Genomic DNA, 27,515 nt, shown 5'->3' on the forward strand with positions numbered 1-27,515 from the left:
TGTTAGAAGATCCGCGCTTAGCTGCAAGTAGTCAGCTGGGACGGCGAGGTGGCTGGAAACAGTCCGGATACTCGCGCCGACAGAACGGCAAGACATCTGTCAGGCAGCCACGTGGGCCTCGCTGCACATGTTTACTAAGCATTATTGCCTGGACAGCCAAGCCCAGAGAGACAGCTTCTTTGGCCGTTCTGTTCTCCATGACTTTCTGGTTTGATCTTGGTTCACAGACCCACCACCGGGGTTGGTATTGCTGGGCTACCTATTCTAAGGTAAGGAATCTATCACTGTCTATTTCTTTCAGTTGAGCAAGTTACTTACCTTTGGTAAAGATATATCTGTAAGAAACATTAGTAGTGATAGATTCCTTACCGCCCCACCCATGCTCCCCGTTCTGCAAATTGATTTCTAGGATTAAGGTCATTCCTTTCAGGGCCCTAGTATTAATGCACTAGCGGTCAGTTTCTTGCATGGCTCTGCGTTACTGGTGCAGAAAGTTGTGTACAGAACTAACGTCCGCGCACGTGGGCAGCATCTAAGTAGTGCCCGCGAAGTCATCCCGGCTACCACGAAGCCCACGACTGATGAATAGCCGCACAACGCCACCTACCGACGCACAGGCGACTGCTGACTAAAACTTTCCGGATGCAGTCTGGTGCCTGGGGGTAATTCTAAGGCAAGAAATCTATCACTACTAATGTTTCTTATGGTTACCAAAGGTAACTAACTTGTTCGTTAACTTGTCTCGGGACAGCATCGCATCCAGGAGAGGATAAAACTCAGTCATGGAAAGTGACATGGTAGTGTCATTTGGAATGTGATTCGGTACTTCTGCATAAGTTGGGGTCTCACTCTTGCAATAGAGAATTGCCTTGCGTCTGCCGTGACCCATGGTGTCTCGATCCGCTCGATATGCCAGCTCTTGCCTATTCGAAAAGGCCCAGTCATTAATCACTAGCAATTGTGCCCCACAATAGTATTTCTTTATATCTGGGATTACCAGGCCACTGTTGTAACCCCCCGTTGTAGTTCGATTAATGCAATATGTGCGGTTCTGCCTCCGAGGGGAGTGTATTGTAGTTCCTATATTCCCAATAGGCTCTGCGCATTGGAATAATATATTCAGCAGTGTAGACGTAGGACTGAGGTCGACTAGGTCTCTACTGACTATATTAGACTTAAGGTTTGCCAGCTAGCTCAGAGGTCACTAGAAACTTTCTCGAATAAACGAGGAGGAGTTTAACCTCCCTGGATAGACAAGAAGGGATTAGCTTCTGACAACCATATAACATGACAACTTTGTTCCTTCAGAATAAGAGTGTATCTCTGGAGTCATGTGAAATCAATAGACCGCTATTTCATTCAGTCAATCATGCGTACTTAGTTTCACCAGAGTGCAGAGAAAAGAGAGACGGGCGTTTTCAATAAAAGGTGTAATTTATTGAGCAGTCTTCTTTCTCATGCAAGAGAAATGAATTGCCATAATTGCAATACTTAATGTAAAGTAAAGTGCGTGCAGTAAAAGGAGTATTATGAAATACTGTAAAAGCATTGATAGGGTTTCTTAGCCATAAGATACTTTAAAATGGATAAAATATAAACATACATATATACATTGACTAACGTACTCAACTGGTGCTTCTAAATACGCCTACCCCGGTGTACCTGACCTAATCCTAATACGTGGGAAGGAGTAAGTAAGTAGCAGTTTAAGTTAAGTTGGTTTTGCCAAGAATCTGACTCAAGAATTCTCTTTAAGGGTTTAGTCAGCTCCGTACCTGGGTAATAGAATGCAGGAGGTCTGGTATCTCTCTTTCAGGACTCGATATCCCAGCAGCCCGCGAAGGCGGCTGAGAACACCGGAGCTGGATTTCTCGGCAGGAGAAAAGACAGCGTCTCTCTCAGTGCGTCAAAAGGGAGGGGCAGCGTCCGTGGGCTCTCTCATCAGCTGGGCTCTCGGGCAAGTAGATAGCTGCTCGTCTCCAAAACCACCACCGTGTGTTTGCTTAAGGCAACGTTGGTATATTTATACCTGAAAGGTGCCAGGTTTGACGTAAGTTTTGGACATAAAACGTCAATAAAGATGTCACTAAGAACTGGCCGTTCTTACAGTGCTTCACAGGAGTTCTAGGACGAAATCAAAACAAAAGCACACAGGGATTTCCCAGGTTGCTGGAGGTTTGGTTTGTTTAGAGAACTCGTTGTGCTTTCTAGGAGTCCGGGGAAGTAGCCTTGCTTAATGTGACTGCATGGCCTACAACTAAATATTGATATGATTCCTATGCCGTTATAGGGATATTATTGATTATAACCGTACAAGGGCATAAAATAGAAATATCGATTTAGGTTCCTAGATAAAAACACAATAGGAGTAATTGTACTTTGTGGTCCACTTTCTTAAAAAACTCAGGTGGGCAATGGAGTGGTGTGTTTTGGAGCACATATAGGAGGCACCGAAGGGACATCATTTTGTAGAGAGCAGCTCTGCCCATTGAAGATAGTGGTAGGTTCCGCCATTAAGCCACATCCTCACAGAACCTGTCCAATTGCTTTAGCACTTTCTGGGCAGAAACTCTTGTGGGTCCCGAGGACGTAGATGCCAAGGTTTTGAAACCCCTCCTCCACCACTGGTGCCACGCAGCCAAACTGTAGGTGCTGTGTCGCCCCGACAAAGGAAAAATGATGGATTTATTCTAATTATTTGGTCGTCCCAGTAGCTCCTGAAGAGATCAAAGACCCGCAGAATTCTGGCAACCAAGAGGATGGCTGAGTGACATATAGCAGAACATTGTCAACATATAGTGAGAGATGTTCTTCCCAGCCTCTAATCGCCCTATTTCCCTGTATTAGGGGGTCCTGGCAAACCTAGGCCTTCCAGCGGCTCAAATGCCAAAGCAGAAATCATTGGCGAAAGGGGGAGCCCTGTCGACTACTCCCTGTGCAAAGACGTCACCCCGTTGACTCTCATTCAGGCCAACAGTGTCTAGTTTGGCAAATATGTATGGCCATTCTATGCTGTTGAATGCCATTGTGGCCATCAATATTGCCTGCTCCCTCTGGGATGATCTGGTCATGTGGATGATGTCATAGAAGCATCCCAGGTTGAGGTGGGTGCTCCATGAAATCCACCTGGTCAGAGTGCATTATGGAGATGATAACCCCACAAAACCTGGCTGCCAGTACCTTGGCTAGAGCTGTAGCCTCCATATTTAATAAGGTTATTGGTCTGTAGAACCCGCAATCTGTCGGAGGCTTCCCTTTTTTTGTATTACTACAATGGTGGCAACCTGTTGGTCTTCTGGCAGGGAGCCCTCCTCATGCCCCGCCGAAACATGTCTAACATGGGTTGGGCAATTTTGTCAACCAGTCCTTTGTATAACTTTAAAGTGCAGACCATAAGTTCCTATAGCTTTCCCAGTTAGGAGGTCACACATAGCCACCGCCAGCTTCTCCACATCAGGCCTTACTCACTTGCCCTGTAATCGTCTGATGGCCAATGTCTCTCAGGAAGTCCACACTGTCGTTGGCAGTCCTGGTCGTTGCAGGGTGGTAGAGTTCCCCATAGTAGGTTGCAAAAGTGTCTACAATGACTGCCTTGGGCTTTTGGAGCACGTTGACCCCATCTAGAATTGCTAGCACCCAGGAAGGTCTTTGTCTCTCTTGTCCAACCAGGCCAATAATTTACCAGCCTCGTCCTATAGATGGTGATGCGTCGCAAAAGCAATACTCATTGCTGCATTCACTGCCAAAGCGCGTACGTCCTTCTAACTAATGTAATTGGATGTAGAGGTCTGGTGTTCTCTCAGTGTCTTGGTCACCGTATCTCTCGCAATAACCTCACATTCTAGCTTAGTTTCTTTTTTCTTTCCCCCTATCTGCGCTTGAGCCTGCCCACGCACAATGGGTTTAAAGGCCTCCCATAGGATACAGGTTGACTTAACAGCAGACCTTCTGCTTTTCATACAGGAATTTGATAAATGAAGCAAGTTCTAGAGATTTGCTTTATTAACCAGACCCCTCCATTAATGTACCAAGAGTGTTTTTGCCTGCAATTCTCACCAGTGATGTACAGCTGACATGGAATTGTCAGATAATGAACCTAAAACAGATGGGATTCAACAGATAGCTCATGCTTTGGGTACAAGTATGAAGACTGTAGCACTCTCTTATTAGGATATGTTAGGGTTGTGCAGGCATGGGTTGAGTGGGACACAGGAGTGATGGTAAGAGCACATTGAGGTAGTCATCGCTCATAAGGAGCGGGGCAATATAGTGAGCCAGGCGGCAGCTGTGACATGCAAGTATAAACTAATTCATTTATGGCTCCCTTTTGTGTAAATCAAAGACATGGCCTTTTTGCACTTGGTATGGGGCACAACTCTCCAAAACCTTGGAAGAGGGTAGGGGAGGAAGTCTCTTTGCATTTTGTCAGAGTGCTTTATTGAAAACTTATGATTTGCTGTTTAGTCTGTTAAAACAACCCAAAAACGAGTTGTAATGGAATAGATTTTTAGACCTGTTCTCATTGTTGACAAAGCACAAAATTGCAGTGGCCTGAAGTTCAATTCTGCATTTTCCCTGAGGATAGTGGACAGAACAGGAGACATTCGCTAGTGGCTAATGATGGAATGCGTATCTCTAAAGGTTCTTAGCCCCGAGTGGGAAATGCAGACCATTTAGCAACATGGAAGAGTACACTGTGCTGTTATGAGGACTGAAACATTGGAAAGTCTTTTGTTTAAATTTGCTAACTTTTTTACTCACTTTTTTTTTTTTTTACAAAAAATACTAGATTCAAGATCTACAGTTTATCTGGTGGGGAAAGGCTAATTGATAGTGAAATGTCTGAGCGATTCAACTTTGATCTTCCACTGCCCGTTATGCTCAGATTGGGCAATGGGTCTTTTTCCTTTGGGATGCGTTTTCTAGTTGTAGTACATCTCAGTCAGTAAATCAAACCAGATTTATAAAGTGCTGCTTCTCACCCATGAGGGTATCAAGGTGCTGAGATCCAAACTGCTTGGGTGGAATCAGTTAAACAACCAGGTCTTTAGTTTCTCTCTGAATTGCTTAAAAACACACAGTATAACAAAGGCAGTTTTTTTAAAACCAATGCCATACTTTACCGAATATACCCTAAAATTATTCCACCTATCTATTTGATATATATTGTTCAAATGTACACTCAATAAAAATCGATCAGCTAACATTTCTTAACATAGGATGATGTGTACATCAAAATAGAATTCCAGCTGCAGCTTATTGTAACAAAAAGAAATTATTAATACTCATAGATGTTTACCAAGTCCGCACATTTATGATTAAGGTATGTGAAAAAGGATACATTGAATAAGACATTACGGAGGGGGTCCTGTCCCACTTTTATTTATAACTATATTAATATGTAGCATTTTTCCTACACATGCCATAGTCTTCAACTTTCTGGTAAACGAAGAGTTAGGCACTTCAAAATAATCTACACCTTCCAACATCCTCATTTCCACCAGTAGCCCTCGTCCTGAGCCATTCTAGTGCTTTGTGAGGAAAATGGTGCAGTAGAAACCACAGCATGTTACTGACTTGTCCTAAAAAGGAGTGAATTGGGAGAGTTCCTCAAGTATGAGGCATAACTTTGTAAGGTATCCTAGGCAGGTAAGTTTCCTATTCTCAATTGAGAAAAGTGCTAGGAATGACAACCAGTGTGCATCAAAGAACCTAGTTCTACACTCTGGATAGATAGTTACATTGTCCTAGGCCAGTGCATTTTAAGTGGTTTAACCAGTCCCTTAATCAGCACCATCTTATTCCCCCACTGTGCAAGGATATTTTGGATTGCTGACACTAGGGCCAATGTCAGTCGTTTAGCTCTACAATCGTTCCCCTGGGAATTATGTATGTACCTAACATGACTGTTCCCTGTTCTCTTAGGAGGTGTAAATTGAATGTCCTGTCTGCCTCTTGTAGCATCTCCTCCCAATGTGTGTTTAGTTCGGGCAGTGCACTTGCTAGTTGCCTTGCATCTTCTCCAACAGGAATTTGCTTTTCCCTTATCCCATTTTGTCTGGAGTTTGGTACCAAAATGTGAGAAGTATTGTATTGTATTTCCTTCTCTTTAATATTGCAGATGGATATACGTGCCATGTCATTTTGCCACATTCCCTGCCACTTAATCCTGTCTCATTTACCCCATGAACATTTCTGAGCGGAGCTTCTATTGCTTTGGGTCATCCCTAGGATTAGTTTATAGGATGCTGATATGTTTGCATTGGCTTTTGTCTTTGACCATTTCTCAAATTCACTGACATAACACAGTGTCTGACTTACAGATAGCTAAAAAGATAGCTTCCAGTGGTCTATACTGTTTAACAGCCTGAGAACGTAATTTGTCGATTGGTGAGCAGTGAGCTTATTAGAACTCATCTGTCTCCTTTCCAGCATTTAAAACTATTTCTGTTCATTGCCTGGATGAACTTTAAATTAATTCATATTGGACAAAACAAGCAGGGAAAAGAGGTGAGCCGAAGCCCTGTAACTTTCTTATCCCATACCAAATGTGTTTCTCTACTAAATTTTAGAGTATAGCCCCCAACTTCTCTGTGAGTTTTGAAGTCTTCGCACCAGGTAGAGGTGGATGCCCGCAATTTAGTGGTCTATACAGTAATACTCATAAGACACTTTTTCCCATTCAACGTAACATCAGAGCTGTGCAGCCTGGAAATATGTCAGCAAGTTTGAAAGGGCTAATCCCCCTTGTGGTGGTCCGATAAAGGAACCTGCTATCTACCTTCTGCCACCTTCCCTGCCAAACATGATATTAAGCAGTGGTTGTAAAAGATTCATCAATGAGAACGGCAGATTAGTGGCTCAGCTGGAATAAGTGCAGCAGAAGTGGCAGAAATCTCACATTAATAATAGCTGTTCATCATGTGCTATTGAGCGAGGTCTCGTTTCACTTCTTGCAGTTTTGGAAAGTAGTTAAGGGCAATATTCTGCAGCATGGAAGATGCTATTTCAATACCCAAACATTTTGTTATTTTGGAAACCCACTAGAAATGACAAGTTTCAGGGTGGGCCTTCTCCTGTGATGGAACTGGTTTTAGGAGTACAATTTCAAATTTAGGGAGGATCATTTTAAACTCACAAAATTCAGTGGGTTTCCATCTCCTTTAATAAGAAAGTCAGACAGGGACGCCATGGCATCAGCAGCAAATATTGTCCGCTTGAAACGTTTTTGCTTACGTGCATTTCCTTAATTCTCTATGTCTAATAGTGTTTTCTAGTGGATCAAGAGTAGGGGCAGAGAGCAAGGTGTGTGAGAATGCTGCAAATTTACTGTTTCCTCTGGTGATATTTTAATGTAAATCAGTGTAACAATACCGGTTTGAACCACAGGGCTTAAGGGTATTTTTTATACATCAGGTTAAACAAATGTAAAATGGTGCTTGCGCATTCAGTGATTTTCCATAAAAAAACTCTTATCTTGAGGAAGGAAGAAAGGCATTTAATCCTTGACCTTCAAAACAGGAGAAACCCCGCAAGGGTTGGGGGTAGGACAGTAAAGATAAGACAGTCCAAGCAGTTAGCATTCCTAAGGGAGAAGCAAAGGTTTAGAAAATGTAAGCTGACACATCCTGACAGGGGAGAGGCTCTTCTAATTTAAGTCTACTGAAAAACATTCTAGTGCTAATGGGAGCGTCGAAGAGTGACCTGACTTGTTGTTGCAGCGACACAAAGGATAAGGTTGGAGACTATTTAACTCGACATGTACATTATAGAAATGTAAATGGGATACATGATGATACTCTCGTATGTAATACAATCATGGATCAAATACAACATGAAATGGATATAATGCCTACAAAAGACTGTAGGGGGCGAGAAGGCACCCGTGACATAGCCATGTTATAGTGATGGTTTCATTGACCCGAATGTGGGCTTTTGAGGATTGATTCCTTGCAAGAAGCCTGTTGATAAAGTATGCACCAAAGCCCACGGTGCATATCACATGGGCCAAGTATGTCCAGTTAACCTTGTTGAATGCCTTTTCAGCATCCAACAAGAGTAACAAGGTGTTGTGATGCTTTCTCTGGGAATTTTCCAAGATGTGCAGGATTTTTTTGATGTTATTACTGCACTGCCAACCTAGAATAAAGTCTGATTGGTATGGGTATATCTGAAAGAAACACGTTAGTGTTAGATTCCTTACCTTAGAATATCCCCAGGCGTCAGTCTGGATCCGGAAACTTTTGCGTAGCAGTACCCCTGCGCGTCGGTAGGCGTCGTCTGCAGGCGTCCCCTGCGGCTCCGCGTCCGTCGTCGGCGTCGTGCGCCGTGATGACGTCGCTGGAGTACATAGACGCCGCCTCCGCGCGCTGACGTCAGTTCTTCTTTTTTCCGCGCCAGTGGACGCAGATCTGAAGAGCAGTACTCCGGTCTTTGACCAAGTTTTTCGATTGTTTTTTCTCTATTGTGCCTGATAGGATGCCTGGGTTTAAGAATTGCGATGACTGTGAGCGCACGATGTCGGTCACAGACCATCACCGCCTCTGTCTCCGGTGTCTGGGCCCCGACCACGACGTGGACTCCTGCGTCGACTGCCGGGCCCTTACCAACAAGGCTAGGCGGGAGCGGTCCCGCAAGCTACTGGAGCTCCGGGTGTCGGCCCCACGTCGGGACCGGGAGCGGTCCCGGTCCGGCCGGAGGTCGAGAGAGCGTTCGAGGGAGCGGTCGCGGAGCCGCGCCGGGCGCTCCGGAAGTCGACACCACTCGTCAGGCTCGTCAGGTAGGAAGCACAAGAAGTCGGGGCGTCGTCATCGTACCCCCGACTCCCCCCGACGCTCGCGCGATGTGGCCGGGGGCTCGGGTGACCCCAACCCCGCGGCTCCGCGAGAGTCGCCGGCGCGGCCTGCCTCATACCCTCCGGTCCCTGGGCATGGCGCGACGCCTGAGGAGATCGAGGCGTTCCTCATGGCCATGAGGGCGCTCGCTTCTCCGACGGGGCCTACGGCGCCTTCGGGCCCAGTGCTACCGTCTGGGGGCCCTGGCGGTTCGGGTGTCCCTGCCTCGGTGCCGTCGGGTGCTCCGGCCCCGGCGCCGCCGACGGCTCCGACCCCGGCGCCGCAGGGGCCTTCGGGATCGGCGCCCGCTGGTCTTCCGGCCTCCCCGGCGCCGTTGCCATCGGGGTTACCCCCGACGCCGCCCCCGCGCGGCGCCGGTTCTCCGCTGCCGGTTCCGGCCGGCGGTGGGGTTCCGACGCCGGCTCCGGGCGGCGCCGTCCCCTTACCTTCTCCGACGCCGGACGCGGCGCCGGACGGGCGTCGCTCGACGCCGGTCCCGGCGCCGATGGGGCCCATGAACCCCGAGGAGCCGGTCTTCATCATTGACTCCGAATACGGAGAGGATGAGGAGTACGGTGAAGGTTGGGAGGGGTCCGAGGACCCTCTGGCTCGCGAGTGCCAGTATGACCCGGACTGGACAGGTGACTTGGGGGATGCCAGTGGTTTGGACGACTCTCCTAACCCTGGTTTGATCTCTCCTCCTTCCGTGGCATCGGTGGAGGGAGCTGCCTATTCTGTGGTGCTGATGAGGGCTGCCAAGGCCTTAAACCTTGAGCTCCCCGTCGCGGCCGTGAGGCCTAACATCCTCACCGAGGTCTTCAAACCGCAGTCATGCCCACTGGAGCCACTGCTGCCGTTTAATGAAGCCTTGTCTGACGTTCTGTTGGGCACGTGGTCCAGGCCCGCTTCAGGTGCGCCTGTTGATCGGAACGTGGCCAGGCGCCACCGTCCTTGTCCGGACGACCCCAAGTACCTGTCTACCCACCCCACTCCTGAGAGTCTGGTGATCCAGGCCTCGACCTCCCAGTCCGCATTCCCGTCGGCCCCGCCCGACCGGGAATCCAAGAGGTATGGCCAGTTTGGCAAAAAGGTCTTCTCGTCCATTAGTTTGGGCCTGCGGTCTTGCAACACCGCCTGCCTCTTGGGCCGCTACACCCACTCTGTGTGGGATACGGTCGCGGAGCTGCTGCCAGAATGCCCCATGGAGGTGCGGGCAAAGCTCGGTCAGGCTGTGGCTGAGGGCCGAGATGCAGCGAAATATTCAATTCGGTGTGGTCTTGATACGACCGACTCGCTGGGCAGAGCTATGTCTACGACGGTGGCGATTCGTCGCCACGCCTGGCTGAGATCCGCCAATTTTTCGGCTGATGTCCAGAATACCCTGATGGACATGCCGTTTGATGGCTGTCACCTGTTCGGTGACAAAGCGGACCACGCGCTGGAACGCTTCAAGGACTCCAGGGTCACGGCCAAGTCCTTGGGTCTCTCGACCCAGCGTCAGCAACCGGGTTCGTTTCGTCCCTTTCGTGGCCAAGGAAGGGGCGCCCCCACACGTGCTGCCAGCCACGCGCCGCAACAATCCTTCCAACGCGGTGGCGGCTGTGGAAACCGCCGTGGTGGCGGTCGGGGACAACGGCGGGGTCAGACCACACCTTCCCCCGCAGCATCTACCCCAAAATCCTCCTAGTCCGTGCTTTCGGCCCCATGTGACGCCAGTGGGTGGCAGGGTTCGCCATCACTAGCTCACTGGCGCACGATCACTTCGGACAGGTGGGTGCTGCAAATCGTCCGAAGGGGCTACTCCCTCCCCTTCGAGACCTCTCCTCCAGCCATGCCACCGCAGAACCACCGTGTGTCGGGGGACCACTTGACACTTCTGCAGGAGGAAGTTACGGCCCTCTTGGCCAAGGGGGCCATCGAGCGCGTTCCTGGGCCAGAAGTAGGGCGTGGTTGCTATTCCCACTACTTTCTGGTGCCCAAGAAGGACAAGGGGGGCCTACGTCCTATCTTGGATCTAAGGGACGTCAACGGCTTCCTCCGGAAGGAGAAGTTCAAGATGTTGACGTTAGCTCAGGTCTTGGCTGCTCTAGACCCACAAGACTGGATGGTAGCGTTGGACTTGCAGGACGCCTATTTTCACATCCCCGTCCTGCCGGCCCACCGGCGTTACCTGCGGTTCACGGTAGGCCTGGAGCACTTTCAGTTTATCGTGCTCCCCTTCGGCCTTACCAGCGCCCCACGGGTGTTCACAAAGGTGATGGCGGTGGTCGCAGCACATCTGCGCAGGTTGGGGGTTTCAGTCTTCCCCTACCTAGACGATTGGTTGTTGAAGGCGGGCTCGCCCCAAACAGTCGTCCACCACCTTCAGATGACGGCAGACCTCTTGCACGAACTGGGGTTCTCCATCAACGTGCCGAAATCACACCTGTGTCCCTCTCAAAAGCTCCTTTTCATCGGAGCGGTTCTGGACTCGGCGCAGTTTCGGGTTTATCCTCCGGAACGGCGGGTTCGGGATATTCAGGCTTTGATTCCCATCTTTCAGCCGCTATCCCGAGTCTCGGTCAGGTTGACGCTGCGGCTGCTGGGACTGATGGCTTCCTGCATCCTTCTGGTGCATCACGCCAGGTGGCGGATGCGGGCTCTGCAGTGGGACCTGAAGTTTCAGTGGGCCCAGCATCAGGGCAACTTGTCCGACCACGTCTTGATCTCGGAGGGCACTGCGAGACAACTGCAGTGGTGGCTTACGGACCGCGATTCGGTCAGGGGCAAGTCCCTCTCCCTTCCCCAACCGGAGCACGTTGTCGTGACGGACGCGTCCCTCCAGGGCTGGGGTGGCCACTTGGGAGAGGCAGAGATCAGAGGCATCTGGTCTCCGGCGGAGTCCCGGCTCCATATCAATCTGTTGGAGCTGCGGGCGATTCGTCTGGCACTGAAGGCATTCCTCCCCTTTGTCAACGGGAGTGTAGTGCAGGTGTTCACCGACAACACCACCGCCATGTGGTACTGCAACAAACAGGGCGGAGTGGGGTCGTGGACCCTTTGCCAGGAGGCTCTGCGCCTCTGGGAATGGCTGGAACGTCAGGGCGTGACTCTGACGGTTCAACACCTGGCAGGTTCTCTGAACGCCAGGGCGGACGAACTCAGCCGTCGGTGCTCGATGGATCACGAATGGCGTCTGAACTCGGACGTGGCGCAGGGCATCTTTCTGCAATGGGGAGAGCCTTGGTTAGATCTATTCGCCACAGAAGAGAACGCGCAATGTCATCAGTTCTGCGCGTTGGAGTTTCCAAGACGGCACTCGCACGGCGACGCCTTTCGGCGCGAGTGGAGTTGCGGTCTGTTATACGCCTTTCCGCCTATACCACTTCTGCCCAGAGTGCTGAAGAAGATCAGGCGTGACCGGGCCCAAGTTATCCTTGTGGCTCCGGACTGGGCTCGAAGGTACTGGTATCCCGAGCTACTCAGCATGTCAGTCGGTCCCCCGATCCGCCTGCCCCTTCAGGAGGACCTTCTGTCGCAGCAGCAGGGGACGGTCCTCCACCCGAACCTGTCCAGTCTCCACCTCCATGCTTGGAGATTGAGCGGCGGCAGTTGAGGCCATTTGACTTGCCTCCTGAAGTCTGTGATGTTATTCTGGCAGCCAGGCGTCCCTCCACTAAGTCGGTATACGCCTGTCGGTGGAACAGATTTGTGGCATGGTGCACAGCAAAGGCTGTGGACCCTCTTTCTGCCCCTCTTTCGGAGGTTCTTCTGTTTCTTCTTTCTCTTGCCCAGCAGGGCTCTGCTCTGGGCACTATCAAGGGCTACCTTTCTGCCCTTTCAGCCTTTTTGAGGCTTCCTGATCAGCCTTCTTTGTTCAAATCCCCGATTGTAACTCGATTCTTGAAAGGCATCACTCACATGTTTCCACCTGTTCCGTTTGTGATGCCTCAGTGGGATTTGAACCTGGTTCTAACTTTCCTGATGTGTGCTCCCTTTGAGCCCCTTCATTCTTGCCCTCTCCGTCTCCTGACTTTAAAGACGGCTTTCCTGGTTGCCATCACCTCTGCCAGGAGGGTGAGTGAGCTCCAGGCTCTTTCTGTCCAACCTCCTTTCCTGTCCATTCATCCTGACAAGGTGGTTCTGAGGACTAGACCTTCTTTCCTGCCCAAGGTTGTTTCGGCCTTTCACATCGGGCAGTCCATCACCCTCCCTTCCTTCTTCCCACCTCCGCATCCTTCAAAGGATGAAGAGCGGCTCCATCGTCTGGACCCAAAACGTGCGCTTTCATTTTACATGGATCGCACACGCCAGTTCCGGGTGGATGACCAACTGTTTGTTGGCTACGTGGGTGCGAAGAAGGGACGGGCGGTTTGTAAACGAACCATCTCTCGATGGGTCGTCCTCTGCATCAAAGCGTGCTACTCTTTGGCTCGGAAGGAGCCTCCTGTTGGGCTGAGGGCCCATTCCACTCGGGCCACGGCGGCTACTACTGCCCTGGGCCGGGGAGTCCCCTTGCAGGACATTTGCCAGGCGGCTACGTGGGCCTCGCTGCACACCTTTGCGAGGCACTACTGCCTGGACAGTCAAGTCCGGAGGGATGGCTTCTTTGGCCGTTCTGTCCTCCAGGACTTTCTGGTGTAGTTTTGTATTGGTTCGCAGACCCACCACCGGGGTTGGTATTGCTGGGGTATGTATTCTAAGGTAAGGAATCTAACACTAACGTGTTTCTTTCAGATGAACAAGTTACTTACCTTCGGTAACGATATATCTGTAAGAAATATTAGTTAGTGTTAGATTCCTTACCGAACCCACCCATCCTCCCCGTTCTGCGAACTGATACCTAGGGTTAAGGTCATCCCTTTCAGGGCCCTAGTTTTTACATGGCACCAGTGTTGGTTCTCTCATGGCTCTGCGTCTCCTGGCGCGGAAAAGCTGTGTGCAAAGAACTGACGTCAGCGCGCGGAGGCGGCGTCTATGTACTCCAGCGACGTCATCACGGCGCACGCCGCCGACGACGGACGCGGAGCCGCAGGGGACGCCTGCAGACGACGCCTACCGACGCGCAGGGGTACTGCTACGCAAAAGTTTCCGGATCCAGACTGACGCCTGGGGATATTCTAAGGTAAGGAATCTAACACTAACTAATGTTTCTTACAGATATATCGTTACCGAAGGTAAGTAACTTGATCATTATGTCTGGTGGGATGGGGGCCAGCTTCGCTGCCAGCTTACTGGTAAAGATTTTGATCTCTATGTTGATGAGTAACATTGGCTTATAGTTGGCACAGAGTCTCGGGGATCTTGTCAGGAAGGGAAATCCCCACTACTTCAACATCTTGCATTGTGCCCCTCACCGTTTCAGACTTCTCAAATTTATTAAAAAGCCTTATTAAGATCTAGGCCGGAGACTTACAACAAATCTTACAGAAAATAGCATGATAGTCATGTGAATTTCTCTGCCCTAAATCTTTTGATGGTGGTTATGACTCAAGCCTGTGTGTTGAAATTGTTAAGGGAGTCCGCTTATTCATCTACTATCCTCCATCCCTCTCAAAGCTGACCTCTAGGTGCGGTCTGCCTCTTCAAATTCAGTTTTAAGACCACTGTAGCAGTGACAGTCCCCTCTCAGCCTCCAAGACTCCCAGTCGGCTAAGTCTTACACACAGTGGGCTGTGCACTGCTCCCAAAATAGCCACGGGTTGGTATGGGGAGACTTTCCTGCCAGTTTTTCTCACCCAAGACTGGAAGTTTTGAGCAACTCTGGTTCTCCCTTCTTGTTCAAAGCCAGTGTCAGGGATGCCCAGTGTTGCGGTGCCCAAAGGGAGGGCGGAGGGCGCTGATGTCTGTTGATTACGTCAGGGAGAGAGTGAAACTAAGGCCACATGGCTTACATTTTCTACATTCTCTGATCAGGCCCCCCACCAACCCACTTTAAAACTGGTGATTCCGGTCTATTTATTTGCAAATTGTTAATATGGCTTCGCTGTCATTTACTGTGCTTTACATACACTGTATATTGTTGCAATTTTTTCTATCAAATTTATATGTTTTGTCCAGTCGTAAGCACCGCGGTTTTATATAAGATTTTAAATGCGAACCGATATGATATTTTAAATAGAGTTGTATTTCTTCTGTTTGGTGGTGACTAAATTGTGCTTTTATGGATATTTTTATACGAATAAAGACTGAATTGAATTAAATTGAAAACTGGTGATTTGCAACTACATATGCAGTTCACTAAAAGTACTGTGTGTAGATTTCTCTTAATTCCTGGATAAATCTATACAACATATATTTTTTTTGTCCCTAGTGACCTTCTTAGCTCACCACACATATTAAATAAGGATGCAGGTATCCTCAACACCCAAGCTCAGCATGCACTTGTAATGTCGTTTTATAACTGTTTTCCTTCAAAAGATGCGTAAGAGCTCTTTTCGTCCTAAATCAATATACAGTAGAGTCTAAAAAATAAAATCATTCAATTACATCAAAATTGCAGTGGTATTTGCCATCTTTACATTCTATGTTATTCAATTTCCTTGTGTGTACTGCAAAGAGGAATTCTCCAAGTTAGATCTGCAAACACTCTCTTTGCTAAATGTCCTTTGGTACTAGTTTTTTCTGAGGGTGACCTTTATCTGTGGTGTGGGCAGTTAATCATTTGCTATGGTGGTTGCCCAAAAGACTTCATTTAAGGTCTAGTTCTGGCATTCCAAGGTGTAGGAACAGCAAAGCGTTTATATTTTTCAGAATTTACCTGATGAATATAAATATTTTCTTAAGGTGAGCAATGGCTGGAAGTCAACGTCCATTAGAATAAAGGTCACCAAACTGATATAACGTTGCCGATACCTGATACTAGGTAGAGACTTTCATGCCACTGACGTGCTGCAATAGTCAAACCCAGTTAGCTCTAAAAAAATGCCCAGTAAAAATTGTGCAGGAACTTTAAACCTTTCTCATAGTAACCACATTATTGTATTGTATTGTAATTGTAGTTATATAGCGTTCACTGCATAAAGAGCTAAACCACCAATCACAGGACTTAAAAGTGAGTAAATGCATCTGTTTGTTTCAATCTGGACAAGACTCGTAGTGTCCATAATGTATCCCAGTCATGTTTGGTGAAACAAAAAAAGGTTCCAGACGGGCCTTCACAGTATTTGGATTGCCCGTCATCACTTCATACAGAAGTGCATAGAAATACGTACACCAAGCAAAAATAGATTTATTTTACGTGGAGTTATTGATTTTGTTTTATTATACACTGATTTCCCTTTTGAGTTCAAAATCTGGATATACCAAGTGTATGAGAACCTCTCCGTTCATTGAATTATAATAACACTGTATACTTATTAATCTCGGTTAGTGGAGAAGAAAAGGTCCAAACTATAATGCAAAGAAAAAGTTTAATTATACATTCTGCAAATCTATTGTAACATATGTTCTTTGTTTGTCAAGAATTCAGGTACAGCTCAGGTCTTCAGTTTAGTTGCAGAACGTCGCAAGAAATTTCAAGAGATCATTAATCGCAACAGTAGTGAAGCAAGCTCAGCCGTACGACCAAAGCCTACAACAATGAAATGGTCAGCCCCTGGAGCAACGCCTCAACTTACTACAGTAATCCTGGAAGTCAAGGAAAGCATGCTGTCACTGCTTATTAAGCTCCACAGTAAACTCTCAGGAAAACCAGATTCCTATTCTCCTCCATGGTTTGATGATCCAGAGGTGCTAAACCAGCCAAACCTAACTAAATGTTCTCATGGTGATGGGACTACTGCTGTTGAAAGAATTTTGCTGAAAACTGCAATGCAAAGCAGACTGAACAAACGCAGCATTGAAGAAGTATGTAGGAAAACTGCTCCTCCAGTTCCCCCCAAGAAGACCAGTCCTGCAGAAAAGAAAACGTTGGATAAAGAAGAAAGGTAATATGTAATTGATTATGGGAACAGAATATATTGTAAGCAGTGATTCCTGGACAGACTTTGCACCCATGGAGTTCTCGTCCATGTAATGCTTTGTGAAATTTCTATGCTGTGCTTTTCATAGTTTTGTAGTTCTCCTGTTAACTGTTTTGAATAGAAATCCAGCAGAACAGCTATTTTCATTACCATTCAGCTGGGTACAGATTCTTAAATGTTGAAATTATGCCGGACAGATTGGAACACCAAGCAAATAAGTCCATGGGCTGTGATAGAGAAACACAGAAATGCCTTGCTATGTGAATGGTATAATTCAGGCTAAACTGTGTTTAGCGCTGGCTTGTGCTTGCAGTTCCTTTTGTCTTCATAGTTTAATTCGAAATGCCAGCAGAAGTAGTTCACAAGCAGACTGGCGAGGCAATAATACAAAAAAGCAACACTTAAGTCTTTGTTCCAATTGTTATAAATATTGTAAACTTTTTGGTCACATTCCCTCATGTATGTCTAGTGGGGTGGCGGGGGTATTGTTATAACCTATCAGATAATGACTTGTCTTCTTCAGCATATGATGGCTGAAAATGGAGGTTGTCGTAGCCCAGTTATGTACCACAAGCACAAATTGCTATTTTAGTCAAGGGCAATCCTTCCTCAGAGAGCCTTGTCTGATCAAAAGATTAAGGGGGCTTAATAAAGTTAGTCAGACTGGATTCACTGCCAATATGTGGCAGAGTAACCTGTCCAATATAGTCGCTCTTCCCACCCTCTATTTAGAGGCATCATTCTGACAGTGGAGGTTACATTGGCTTCTCTGATGGAATCTCTTAAATCACTGCCTGACTGACTTTGGGCTATTGGTCAAACAGTACATCCTAGTTAGGGTAGATGTTCTTTTGTTATTCTTTCCTGTTCTGCCCCACAGAGAAGGGCTAAGCAGTGCAGAACTGGAAAACAAAGAAATGTGCCTCACACCCTTGGAGAAAACTTCCAGCATGCCAGGCCATTTGACTTTTTTGCAAACTCCTATTTTGAACAATACAGTAACGTTTCTGTGCCTTCATTGGAGCCGCCGTGGCGGCTGCTGTGCTAAACAAACAGATCTCTCCCACTGGCATGGTGGAGATATCTAATGTGGAGCACTGACTTAATATCATGGTAAACAATAATGTTGACTAAAATATCATCGTCCACAATATCATGCCCCATATACTTATAAAGGTAAATACCAAAATATCGGAAAGCAATATTGTTGCCACTAATATCATCCAAAATATACAGACATCATTTTTTTTATATGAATGCAATTAAAAGTAGTAAATGTTATTTTCCTTTAGAAATGTAATATAATGTAAGTTAAATGAATACCACTAGTTTATTTCTATATCAAATATATAGCAATATACTCCTATATAGACACACAAACTCATATATATGTGTGTTTATATAAAAAAATATATGTGTAGTGTAACATGATAAATAAAATATTACTTTGGTATATTATTTTTTTAATTACGTTTTGTGCTATGTATATATATATATATATATATATATATATATATATATATATATATATATATATATATATATATATATATATATTACCTACTGGCGGTCGCCAGTAGGTAGTTATAGTTAGGATTTTTTTCAATGTTAAATCTCAAAATTCTATTTGGAATAACTTTGGTGCCGGTTGACGAATCTGCCTGAAAATTTCCTCAAAATGGCCTCGTCAAGCTCCAGTCCTTCCCTGAAAGTTTGGGGGGGATGCGTCAAGCGGGGGCCGAGATAAAAGGGGGGTCCCAAAACGCGTTTTCCCCATGTTAATTTCCATAGGACGGTAAACCTCACTTTTAGCCCGAACGGCTGAATGGATTTACACCAAATTTGGCAAAATTGTAGGAAATGGTAGCCCGATTTGCCTTTGCTATGTCTCAAGATATGTGCTCCAGTGGATTTTGAGTAATTTAGGTTAAAAAAAATATATATCTATGACAGCGCCCCGGTACGCGCACCGGGGAGCGCACCGGGCACGCCACGCGACTTGCGCGCAGAAAGCTGATTGGCTCTTGGTTGTCTGTAAACATTCGAAACAGTCCGGAGCGGCCGCCATCTTGTGTCTCGGTAGGATGGAGACACAAGAGGTGGCCAAAACAAAGGGGGAATTGACCATAAGGGGGCAGAGTAGACCCTCCCTGACACCCTAGGTTTGATGTGGGGGCTTTAAAAGGGCCCCGCGGGGCAAAAAAAATAAATATTTTTTTCGATTTTTGCGTGGGGAGCGCCCGGTACGCGCACCGGGAAGCGCACCGGGAAGCGCACAACAGAGAAAAAAGAATGCCAGAGTTTAAAAAATTTTGGCAATATTTTATAAATGGGAGGTAGTTCTGAAGAGAACTTTTTTTTATTCTTTTTGTTGTTTTATATTTTTTTATTATTTTTCTGAACATTTTTTTATTTTTTTGTGTTTTTGAACAATTTTATATTTTTTTGGTTTTTTTGAGGGAACAAACAAAAAACAGGGAATTGGAAATGGCTCAACAGGAGCAAAGAAAAGAATTACTGTTTTCTTTCCTTGCTGCATTTGTGGTTGTCTATAGCAGTATTTATTAAGGTCAATCAATCAATCAGTGACACTTATATAGCGCGCTACCTACCCGTAGGGTCTCAAGGCGCTGGGGGGGGGGGGGGGGGTGCGCTACTGCTCGAACAGCCAGGTCTTCAGCTTCTTCCTGAAGGAGAGGTGGTCTTGGGTCAGGCGCAGGTCGGTCGGGAGGGAGTTCCAGGTCTTGGTGACGCTAAGTTCACCATAGCATAAAGTTTGCCACACAAAATGCAAAGAAATTTGACCTTGCCAAATTTTGGTTGAATATTTGGCACCATTTGCCGTTCTTCTGGTCCAGAATGTGAGGGTACTGAAGAGGAAGTGCTGGCCACAGGGGGTGGGTTGTGCCAAAGTTCCCGGACTTCAGCCTGGGCCAAATTATTGGGATGCCACCTCTCCATGTGGCGGATCATGGTATAGTTACCAAAAGAATATTTATTGGAGGGATTGCACCTGGAGAGAACTTTGTCACAGATGAGACAGGTGACTTTGGGGGCGTTCACCTTTTTTTGGTCATCTGGAAAAGAAAAAAATTGCCAAATGAAGTGCACTTTGACGTGCCTTTGTCTTGGTACTTCTGGGAGGTAGACCCTTTGATTTGATCCTCCTCCTCTTCTTCCTCCTCTTCTTCTTGTCCTCCAAGAAACTGTGGTGGTGGACCTTCTTTTCTGGGTAGTGGGGGTGGTGGTGGGGGTGGACCAGCTGCAGAAACAAGTGAAGCCAAAGTAAGAATGAGGAAAAAAGGAGGGGGCTTTCATTATTTGGAGAAAAAAAATGAAGAGAACCAATGAAAAGTGTTATTTTCAAGTCACATGACCCGATGCGCTTACGTTACACGCTCCGGTGCGCTTACGTTACGCGCTTCCGGGTGCGTTAACGCAGCGGGTCATAAGACGCATCATGCGGCTGCGCGATACGTCACGCTTACGCGATGCGTCACGATGTTGTTTTCGATCGCGACATTGGCGCTAACGGGACGCTTCCCGGTTCGCGCACCGGGGCGCTTCAAAATAGTGAGCTTTCTGGGGCGCACACCGGGGCGCACACCGGGGCGCGCACTGGAAGCGCTCCAAGACAAAAAAATATATATATATATATTTTTTTTTTAAATGAAAAATTGTAAGCACTGATAGCTATGTCTCAAGATATATGCTCCAGTTGTTTTTAGGAAAATTAACTTTTAAAAAATATATATTGGCCTATATTTGGGCTTTATATATGTTAGAGCCCAAATGTAGCCCAAATGTAGCCCAATGTAGCCCAAAGATGGCCACCAGAGACAAAAAAATACAAATGTAGCCCAAATATCAGCCAGATGTAGCGCAACTATAGCCCAGTGATAGTATGTACCAGAGTGTTCTAAAGAACAACTAGAGCGGTAACAGTCTTACTTATATTAGTGAGACTTTTAGATAGGAATTAGCATTAAAAAAACCTTTGAAATTCACTGAAAAAACCATAGGTTTCACACCAGTTATAGTTAGGAATTAGCATTTAAAAAAACCTATTAAATTCACTGAAAAACCCATAGGTTTCACACCAGTTATAGTTACCTGGAAATTTTACTGGCATAAAACCATTGAAATTCCCACGTTATAGTTAGTTGGACTCACTATAACTTGCTCGTGAAATGCACTGCTGATGACATCACATATTACATCACTCATGACATGGTCAGTGACATCACCCATTTCTCAAAACCTTTCGTTGTCCAGCGGCATCCCAATCTCTCCGACGCATACAATGGAGTCGCACGTGTCAATCGATCCTTCCAACCCAGGACAGCAGTTGCATCACACCAGACTCGCACGGCAATCTTAGTAGGTCCTGTTAAATTCCTCCTTGCTACCTTAGAGTACAGCGCCCTGTTGTAATTCCCACCCGGCAACTGATACTTGTCCATCTCAAATGCCAGGTTTGGGCTGGGTGCATACGTCGCGTGATTAATCGCGCTCAACTGGGAGGCCCAATAGTACCGCCTGATATCTGGGAGCGCCATGCCCCCGTCATACCAGGGGAGGGTTAGCTTAGCGAGAGCGATTCTTGCACGCCCGTCCCAGATAAGCCGCCTCTGTAAGCTTTCCACCTCCCGGAAGTAACTTGCCGGGATGGTGTCGAGTTTTGAAGTGCATACAGAAAACGTGGCAGGGACATCATTTTAAAGAGCGCGGCACGACCGAGCGGCGACAATGGCAATCTACGCCAACGAACCACCTCAAGCTTCAACTTCTGGAGAGGGGGAAGCAAATTTCGCTCATAGCGAGCAACAGGGTCCAATGATATGAAGATCCCCAAATATTTGAATCCCGTCTGCGAAACCTGAATGGGAAATCTACGCGGCAAGGGGGGAAGACCACCCGAAATCACATAGACACAGGATTTAGTCCAATTGATAGCTAGACCTGAATTCTTGCCAAACGAGGTGAGAACATTGAACAAGACGTGAAGCGATTTTCGGGGGGAGGTGAGGTATAAGAGGCTATCATCCGCATAAAGCGAGATCCGGTCTTCAAAATCGGGAGTCCACTGAATACCCTTTATCGAAGGCTCCCAGCGGAGCCAAGCTGCGAGAGGCTCTAAGGCAAGCGCAAAAAGCAAGGGAGACAGCGGGCACCCCTGTCTCGTACCCCTCTCAAGAGTGAAGGAATTGGATACTCGGCCGTTAGCAACCACCTGAGCCAGCGGTTCCTTGTATAGCAGTTTCACCCACCCGATAAACTCCGGACCGAAACCAAATTTCGCGAGGATAAGGCCATTCGATAGTATCAAAGGAAGCCAAGATGGCCGACTCTTGAAGTGACCCCGCCCTCGCGAGAACACCATGCAAGCGCCGCAAGTTGAGTGCGGTGTTAAGATGCGGAATAAAACCAGATTGGTCCGGATGGATCAGGTCAGCAATCACCGTAATCAACCGGTTAGCCAGAACTTTAGCTAGGATTTTAGGTTCAGCGTTCAACAGGGAGATGGGCCTGTACGAGGAGCAGCGATCCCGAGGTTTGCCCTCCTTAGGAATTACCATAATTGTAGCTAAACGCTGATCACAAGGGAGGGCGCCAAGGTCTCGCGACTCCATGAACATATCTCGGAGATATGGTGCGACTTTATCAGGGCGCAATTTGTATAATTCGATAAGTAGTCCGTTCGGGCCCATGGCCTTGCCGGAGCGAACAGAACGAATAGCTATCGCAATCTCATCCGCAGACAATGGAGCTTCCATCAGGTCTCTGTCCACCTCCGATAGGCATGGCAACGTAATATCGCGTAGCAACAAATGAGTCTTCCTCATCTCAGACACCGGGGAATACACAGTTCGAAAATAGTCCGCAAAACACTCCACAATCTCACTCTGGTCAGCCACACACTCTTCATTCAAATTCTGAATCACGGGGACCACACGATTCGCCCTTTCTTTCTTATCAAGCCACACAATCAATTTACCCACCTTGTCCCCGACATCGTACAACCTGCCCTGTTGCTCCCTGTGCATCGTTTTGGCAGCGTCCGTGACAAGGGACTTATAATCCAGCTGCTTCAGACCAAGGGCGTGGAGTCTATCATGGGTAACACCTAATTCTAAGTCATTCTCCAGTTCGACTATTTCGGCCTCATGACGCACAACCTCTTGATTCATGGTTTTCTTGGCTTCAGAAATCAAGGATAAGGCATGCCCACGAATGACAGTCTTGAAGGCTTCCCATAGTGACACAGATGAGGACACAGACCCCTCGTTTTCAAGGAAGTATTGATCTAGGGACTTTATCAAACTGGCGTGGGTTTTGGGATTACGCAAGTACCAGGGGTTTATGGAAGCGAATCGCCCCGCACTACTCACTCCAGTATCCATATGAAGCCACAATGGGGAATGGTCTGAAATGCCCCGGGCGAGGTGTCTAATCTCTCTAATAGAAGGTGACTGGACAGCAGGCATGAGGACGTAATCGAGTCTGGAAAGACTTCCATGAACCCCAGAGTGAAAGGTGTACTGACTCTGCGTTGGATGCATCAACCTCCAGCCGTCTACCAAACCAAAAGTGTCCAAAAATCCAATAAGCCATGACTGGGACTTAGGAAGATCCCTGGGGGGGGGGGGGAAGTGACGATCTACGGTACCAGAAACAACAGAGTTAAAATCCCCACCCATAACCAAAATACCATCAGGAAGTCCCAGCACAACCCGCTCAATATCTGGAAAAGTGGAGGTCCGGAGACCTGGAGGAACATATATAGTGAGCAACGAAATAGTTCTACCCTCCCATCTTCCAGTGAGGGCGGCGTAGCGCCCCTTGTCGTCGAGGATTAAATAGTCTATCTCCAGGGGGAGAGAGGACCGAACAAGAATGCCCACCCCCCTAGAGCCAGTGGTGAAACCAGAGTGTGCGACAAGGCGATAACCCCACCTATTCATGGCATGACACGTGTTAACCACCAGATGCGTCTCCTGTAAAAGAACCACATCGAGGGACAGGCGACGCAAGAATTGCAACACCACACCCCGTTTTATCCTATCACCCAACCCATTAACATTCCAAGATATTAACCTCAACCCACTACCCCCATCCCAACAAGTGGTGCAGAACTCACCCCACAAAGAGCACAACATTAGAATCATAGAGAAAAACAATATGTTGCCTTGAAGAAGAAAAACAGACTCCCAAACACCCCTCCCCACCCCAACCGAATCCCGTTACAACTCCCCCCTCCGTGCACCCCTGCATTAGACTAGAAAGCCACCCCAACTTGCAGTGTGCCTGTCGTCCTACCATTACCCAATCTACAAAAAGACCCTGGAGGAGGAAAGAGACCCACCACCCCCGCCACCCTCGGGCACACAACAATGAGATACAAAAATAAGGAGATTATAGAACCCAGCTGCACAAAGTCAAGTGTTCGGAAATCAGGGGCCGAGTCATCGTTTCTGCTCTGGCTCACCACCCTCGGCACCACCAGGGTGCTCAGTTCTGTCGTTTCGGGCAGGCAAAGAATCCAGCCAGTCACTCACATTCTCTGGTGGGTCAAAGAAAAATGTCCGGTCCTCGTATTCCACACGAAGTCTGGTAGGAAACTGCATCGCGTATTTCAGGCCCAAGTCACTGAGTCATCGCTTCACACCCTGAAAACCCATCTTTTGCCTCTGGACGAGTTGAGAGAAATCCGAGTAGAAGTTAACTGTAGAGTTTTCAAATTTTACCGGGCCGCTCACCCTCGCAGCCTGCAGGATAACATCCTGGTCACTAAAGTGAAAGAGCTTGGCAATGATAGGCCTCGGAGGGGCACCCGGTTTCGGCTTTCCACCCGGAACACGATGGGCATGCTCCACTGCAAAAAACTTGCTCAGTCCTGTAGGGGCAAGATGGTTCAAGACAAGGTCTTCCACCAGGAGGCCCATCGAATGGTTCTCAGGGTTTTCCGGGACACCTATGACGCGGATGTTGTTGCGTCTTGCCCTATTCTCGAAATCCTCCAGTCGATGAGACATGAGATCGTTGATTCGTAAGGCTAGAAGTCTTCAAATCCAACGATTTCACCTTTTCGTTAGTTTTGGACAAATCGGCTCTGATCAAGGTGACATCGATAGCAACTGTGTCGATTTTGTGAGCTAGAGCGTCATACTGCTGGTCGATGGTCTCCTTCATGCTAGCAATGGCGCTCAAGACGTCTTGAAGAGACGGATCAGTAGGCACGGTTGAATCTTCCTTGGCGTCCTCCGGGGTACGGCTGGCGCCACCAGGGGATCCTTTAGGTTGTGTATACCGATTCATGAAATTGGTTTGGACTGATCCCCCCACGAATGGGCGCCTTAGTTTTCTGTTTCTCAATGTCGGCCCTCGCCGCCATACTGGAAGATAAGCCCCGGAGGGGCCCGTGCGACCTGGTGAAAATGGCCGCCTGTGGGCAATTCACCAAAAGTCTACAAAAGCAGGCTCGTGTGGCCGAGGTAAAGATATAGTTCGACACAACTGCGTAGAGGAGAGATGGCACACTCTGAGACAACAGAGCCTGGGTGAATCTCCGACAGGACGGAACTGTTGCGCAGTCAGACAATGCCAGGACCCCAAAGTGAAACCGAAAGCTGATGCAGGGCTACTGGGGGAAGACCCCTCAGCCATTGTTGTTCAACTCCGTCCCGACGTGTCAACTTGCCAAGTTCCTGGCTTACCGCGAGGTGGGCCTCAAAAGTTCGGATAATCGTAACTTCGGTTCCCAAAGTCCAAATCAAAATGTTTAAAGAGCAAAGAGATCAGCTGAGGTTCATCTTCAATAGCCCATCTGTGAATTCAGGATAAAGTCAGGATAAATTGCGAAGAGTGGCGAGGGTCTCGGGAGCTCTGTGCTCACGCGGCCATCTTGGACGCTCGCGTAGCTCCTCCTAAAAAGGGGAACTTGATAGATAGACCACCTTCCATGGAAAAACATGGCAACTATAATGCCCAATGATACTCACGTGTCACCAAGTGTTTAAATATTTACAGTGACATTTGGAAGGGGTCCACAGTATTTTGGTAAAACGGAATTAAAATTCTAAAAATGTTATGGATAATTCCTAAAGGAAAATTCATAGCCCATAAATTTAATGTCATTACATCAATTATTAAGCAAATATTTGGGCTTTTAACCTTCTGTCAAATTCCATTATTCAATATACCTTTGCCCCGAATGGTGTCTGAGACACAATCGAGCTCTGAATGAGCCTGGTTCATCAATTATAATTCATCCTGTGATTATTAAACAGTATCTCATTGGCTCTAAATCATGCTACCAGGTGAGAATTCATTGAAAAATTGCATTATTTACTTGAACTAAAGGAGATGGTTCACAGCTTTTTGGGATTTTTAATCCTAACCACAGTGCTTCTTCACAATTCCACCCCCATGGGACATGGGTGCGCAGATAGACTGTATACTTGGCCTCTAGCTGCCTCTAGCTGCCTCTGGAGTCTGACCCTCTCTCCCCCTCTTTCTTTTGCCCGGATTCAGTCAATACAATAGTAGACCAATTTATCACTCATGGCTTCATGTAACATGGAGAATTGTCTTGCTACAGGGTAGGTTTTGTCCTGGTTAGTAATTGCCCTCTTCTGCTTGAGGATTCGCTTTTTCGCCAGGTGTATTGTACTTCTAATATATTGCAGTCTGCATGGACAGAGGAAGGAATACACCACAAAATTTGAATGACAATTTAGCAGCTTATTAGTGGGCCTCCTCTCTTTCTTCCCTGGTACTACATAGTCCTTTACCTTCTTACCATTCTTGCATGCTTTGCAAGCAGTGCACTGGAAACAAACCGTAATAATGGACTTACTGCAGGGTTTATCTTCAAAGTGGCTCTGCACTAGAATATCCTTCAACGGGGCACTCCTCATGAATGTGTCATTCGGTCTATCAGGTATCAGTTGGACTATTATGCCATCTGTTTGGAGGATATTCCAGCTCTTCCGGACTAGGTCCCTGATCCTCTGTGACTCAGCAGAAAAAGTTAAAATCAGCCTGACTTTGAATTGGTCATCCTCTGTTTCCGGGTGTATGGAGGGGTCAGCCTACTAGTAACTCCTGCCTATCCTTGGTTTTGACTTTACTTACTGCTCCACGCAATAGCCTATTACTGTAGCCCCTCCTCGAGAATCTCCACAGGGACTCTCTTTCGGCTTCATGGTCGGAACAGTTGAGTTTGTCTTAACAGCTCCCTGTAAGGTATACTATTTATTAAATTGTGCAGGTGCTGACTCCAGGAATGTAAAACTGAGTTCCCTGCCGTAGGTTTACGGTAGAGCTTAGTACATAGCTTGTTATCTGCCACAGATACTAAGAGATCCAAGAACGGGACTTCGCTTTCACTGAAGTGCTCCTCGAATGGGGGGGGGGGGGAGGAGGGGGGGGGAGTGTGTTGTGTGTGTCTGTGTGTGTGTGATATATATTCATATTCATATTCCAGTTTCAATCCAGATCCCGGATACCAAGCTCCAAGTCCACAAAAGAATATTACAACATCTTAGGGCAATAAACAACCAAGACAACACTTTTAAATCCAAACATGAGTCTAGATGCCGAGATTTGAGATATTTTGTTATTCACTCTGTTCCCGCGAGTAGAAGAGGTGGGAACAGAGAAGAAAAATTCCGTCAACTTGAGACCAGATACATTCTGGAATTGAATACCAAACAGCCATCGGGTCTCAACATTA

At 47.3% G+C, this 27,515-nt stretch overlaps 1 protein-coding gene across 7 annotated transcripts in view; it reads left to right on the forward strand.

Annotated features, from left to right (window-relative positions):
* Window positions 1-27,515, forward strand: part of UBR3 (ubiquitin protein ligase E3 component n-recognin 3) — a 2,118,328-nt gene that overhangs the window by 1,249,234 nt on the left and 841,579 nt on the right. For all 7 annotated transcript variants that reach the window (XM_086956098.1, XM_086956102.1, XM_086956099.1 and 4 more), the window contains one exon: window positions 16,278-16,741. In XM_086956098.1, the coding sequence (XP_086812224.1) occupies window positions 16,278-16,741 (464 nt within the window). The remainder of the gene's footprint in view (window positions 1-16,277; window positions 16,742-27,515) is intronic.

This window comes from Lissotriton vulgaris, chromosome 2_1 (assembly GCF_964263255.1).
Source record: "Lissotriton vulgaris chromosome 2_1, aLisVul1.2, whole genome shotgun sequence".
NCBI classification, from domain to species: Eukaryota; Metazoa; Chordata; class Amphibia; order Caudata; family Salamandridae; genus Lissotriton; species Lissotriton vulgaris.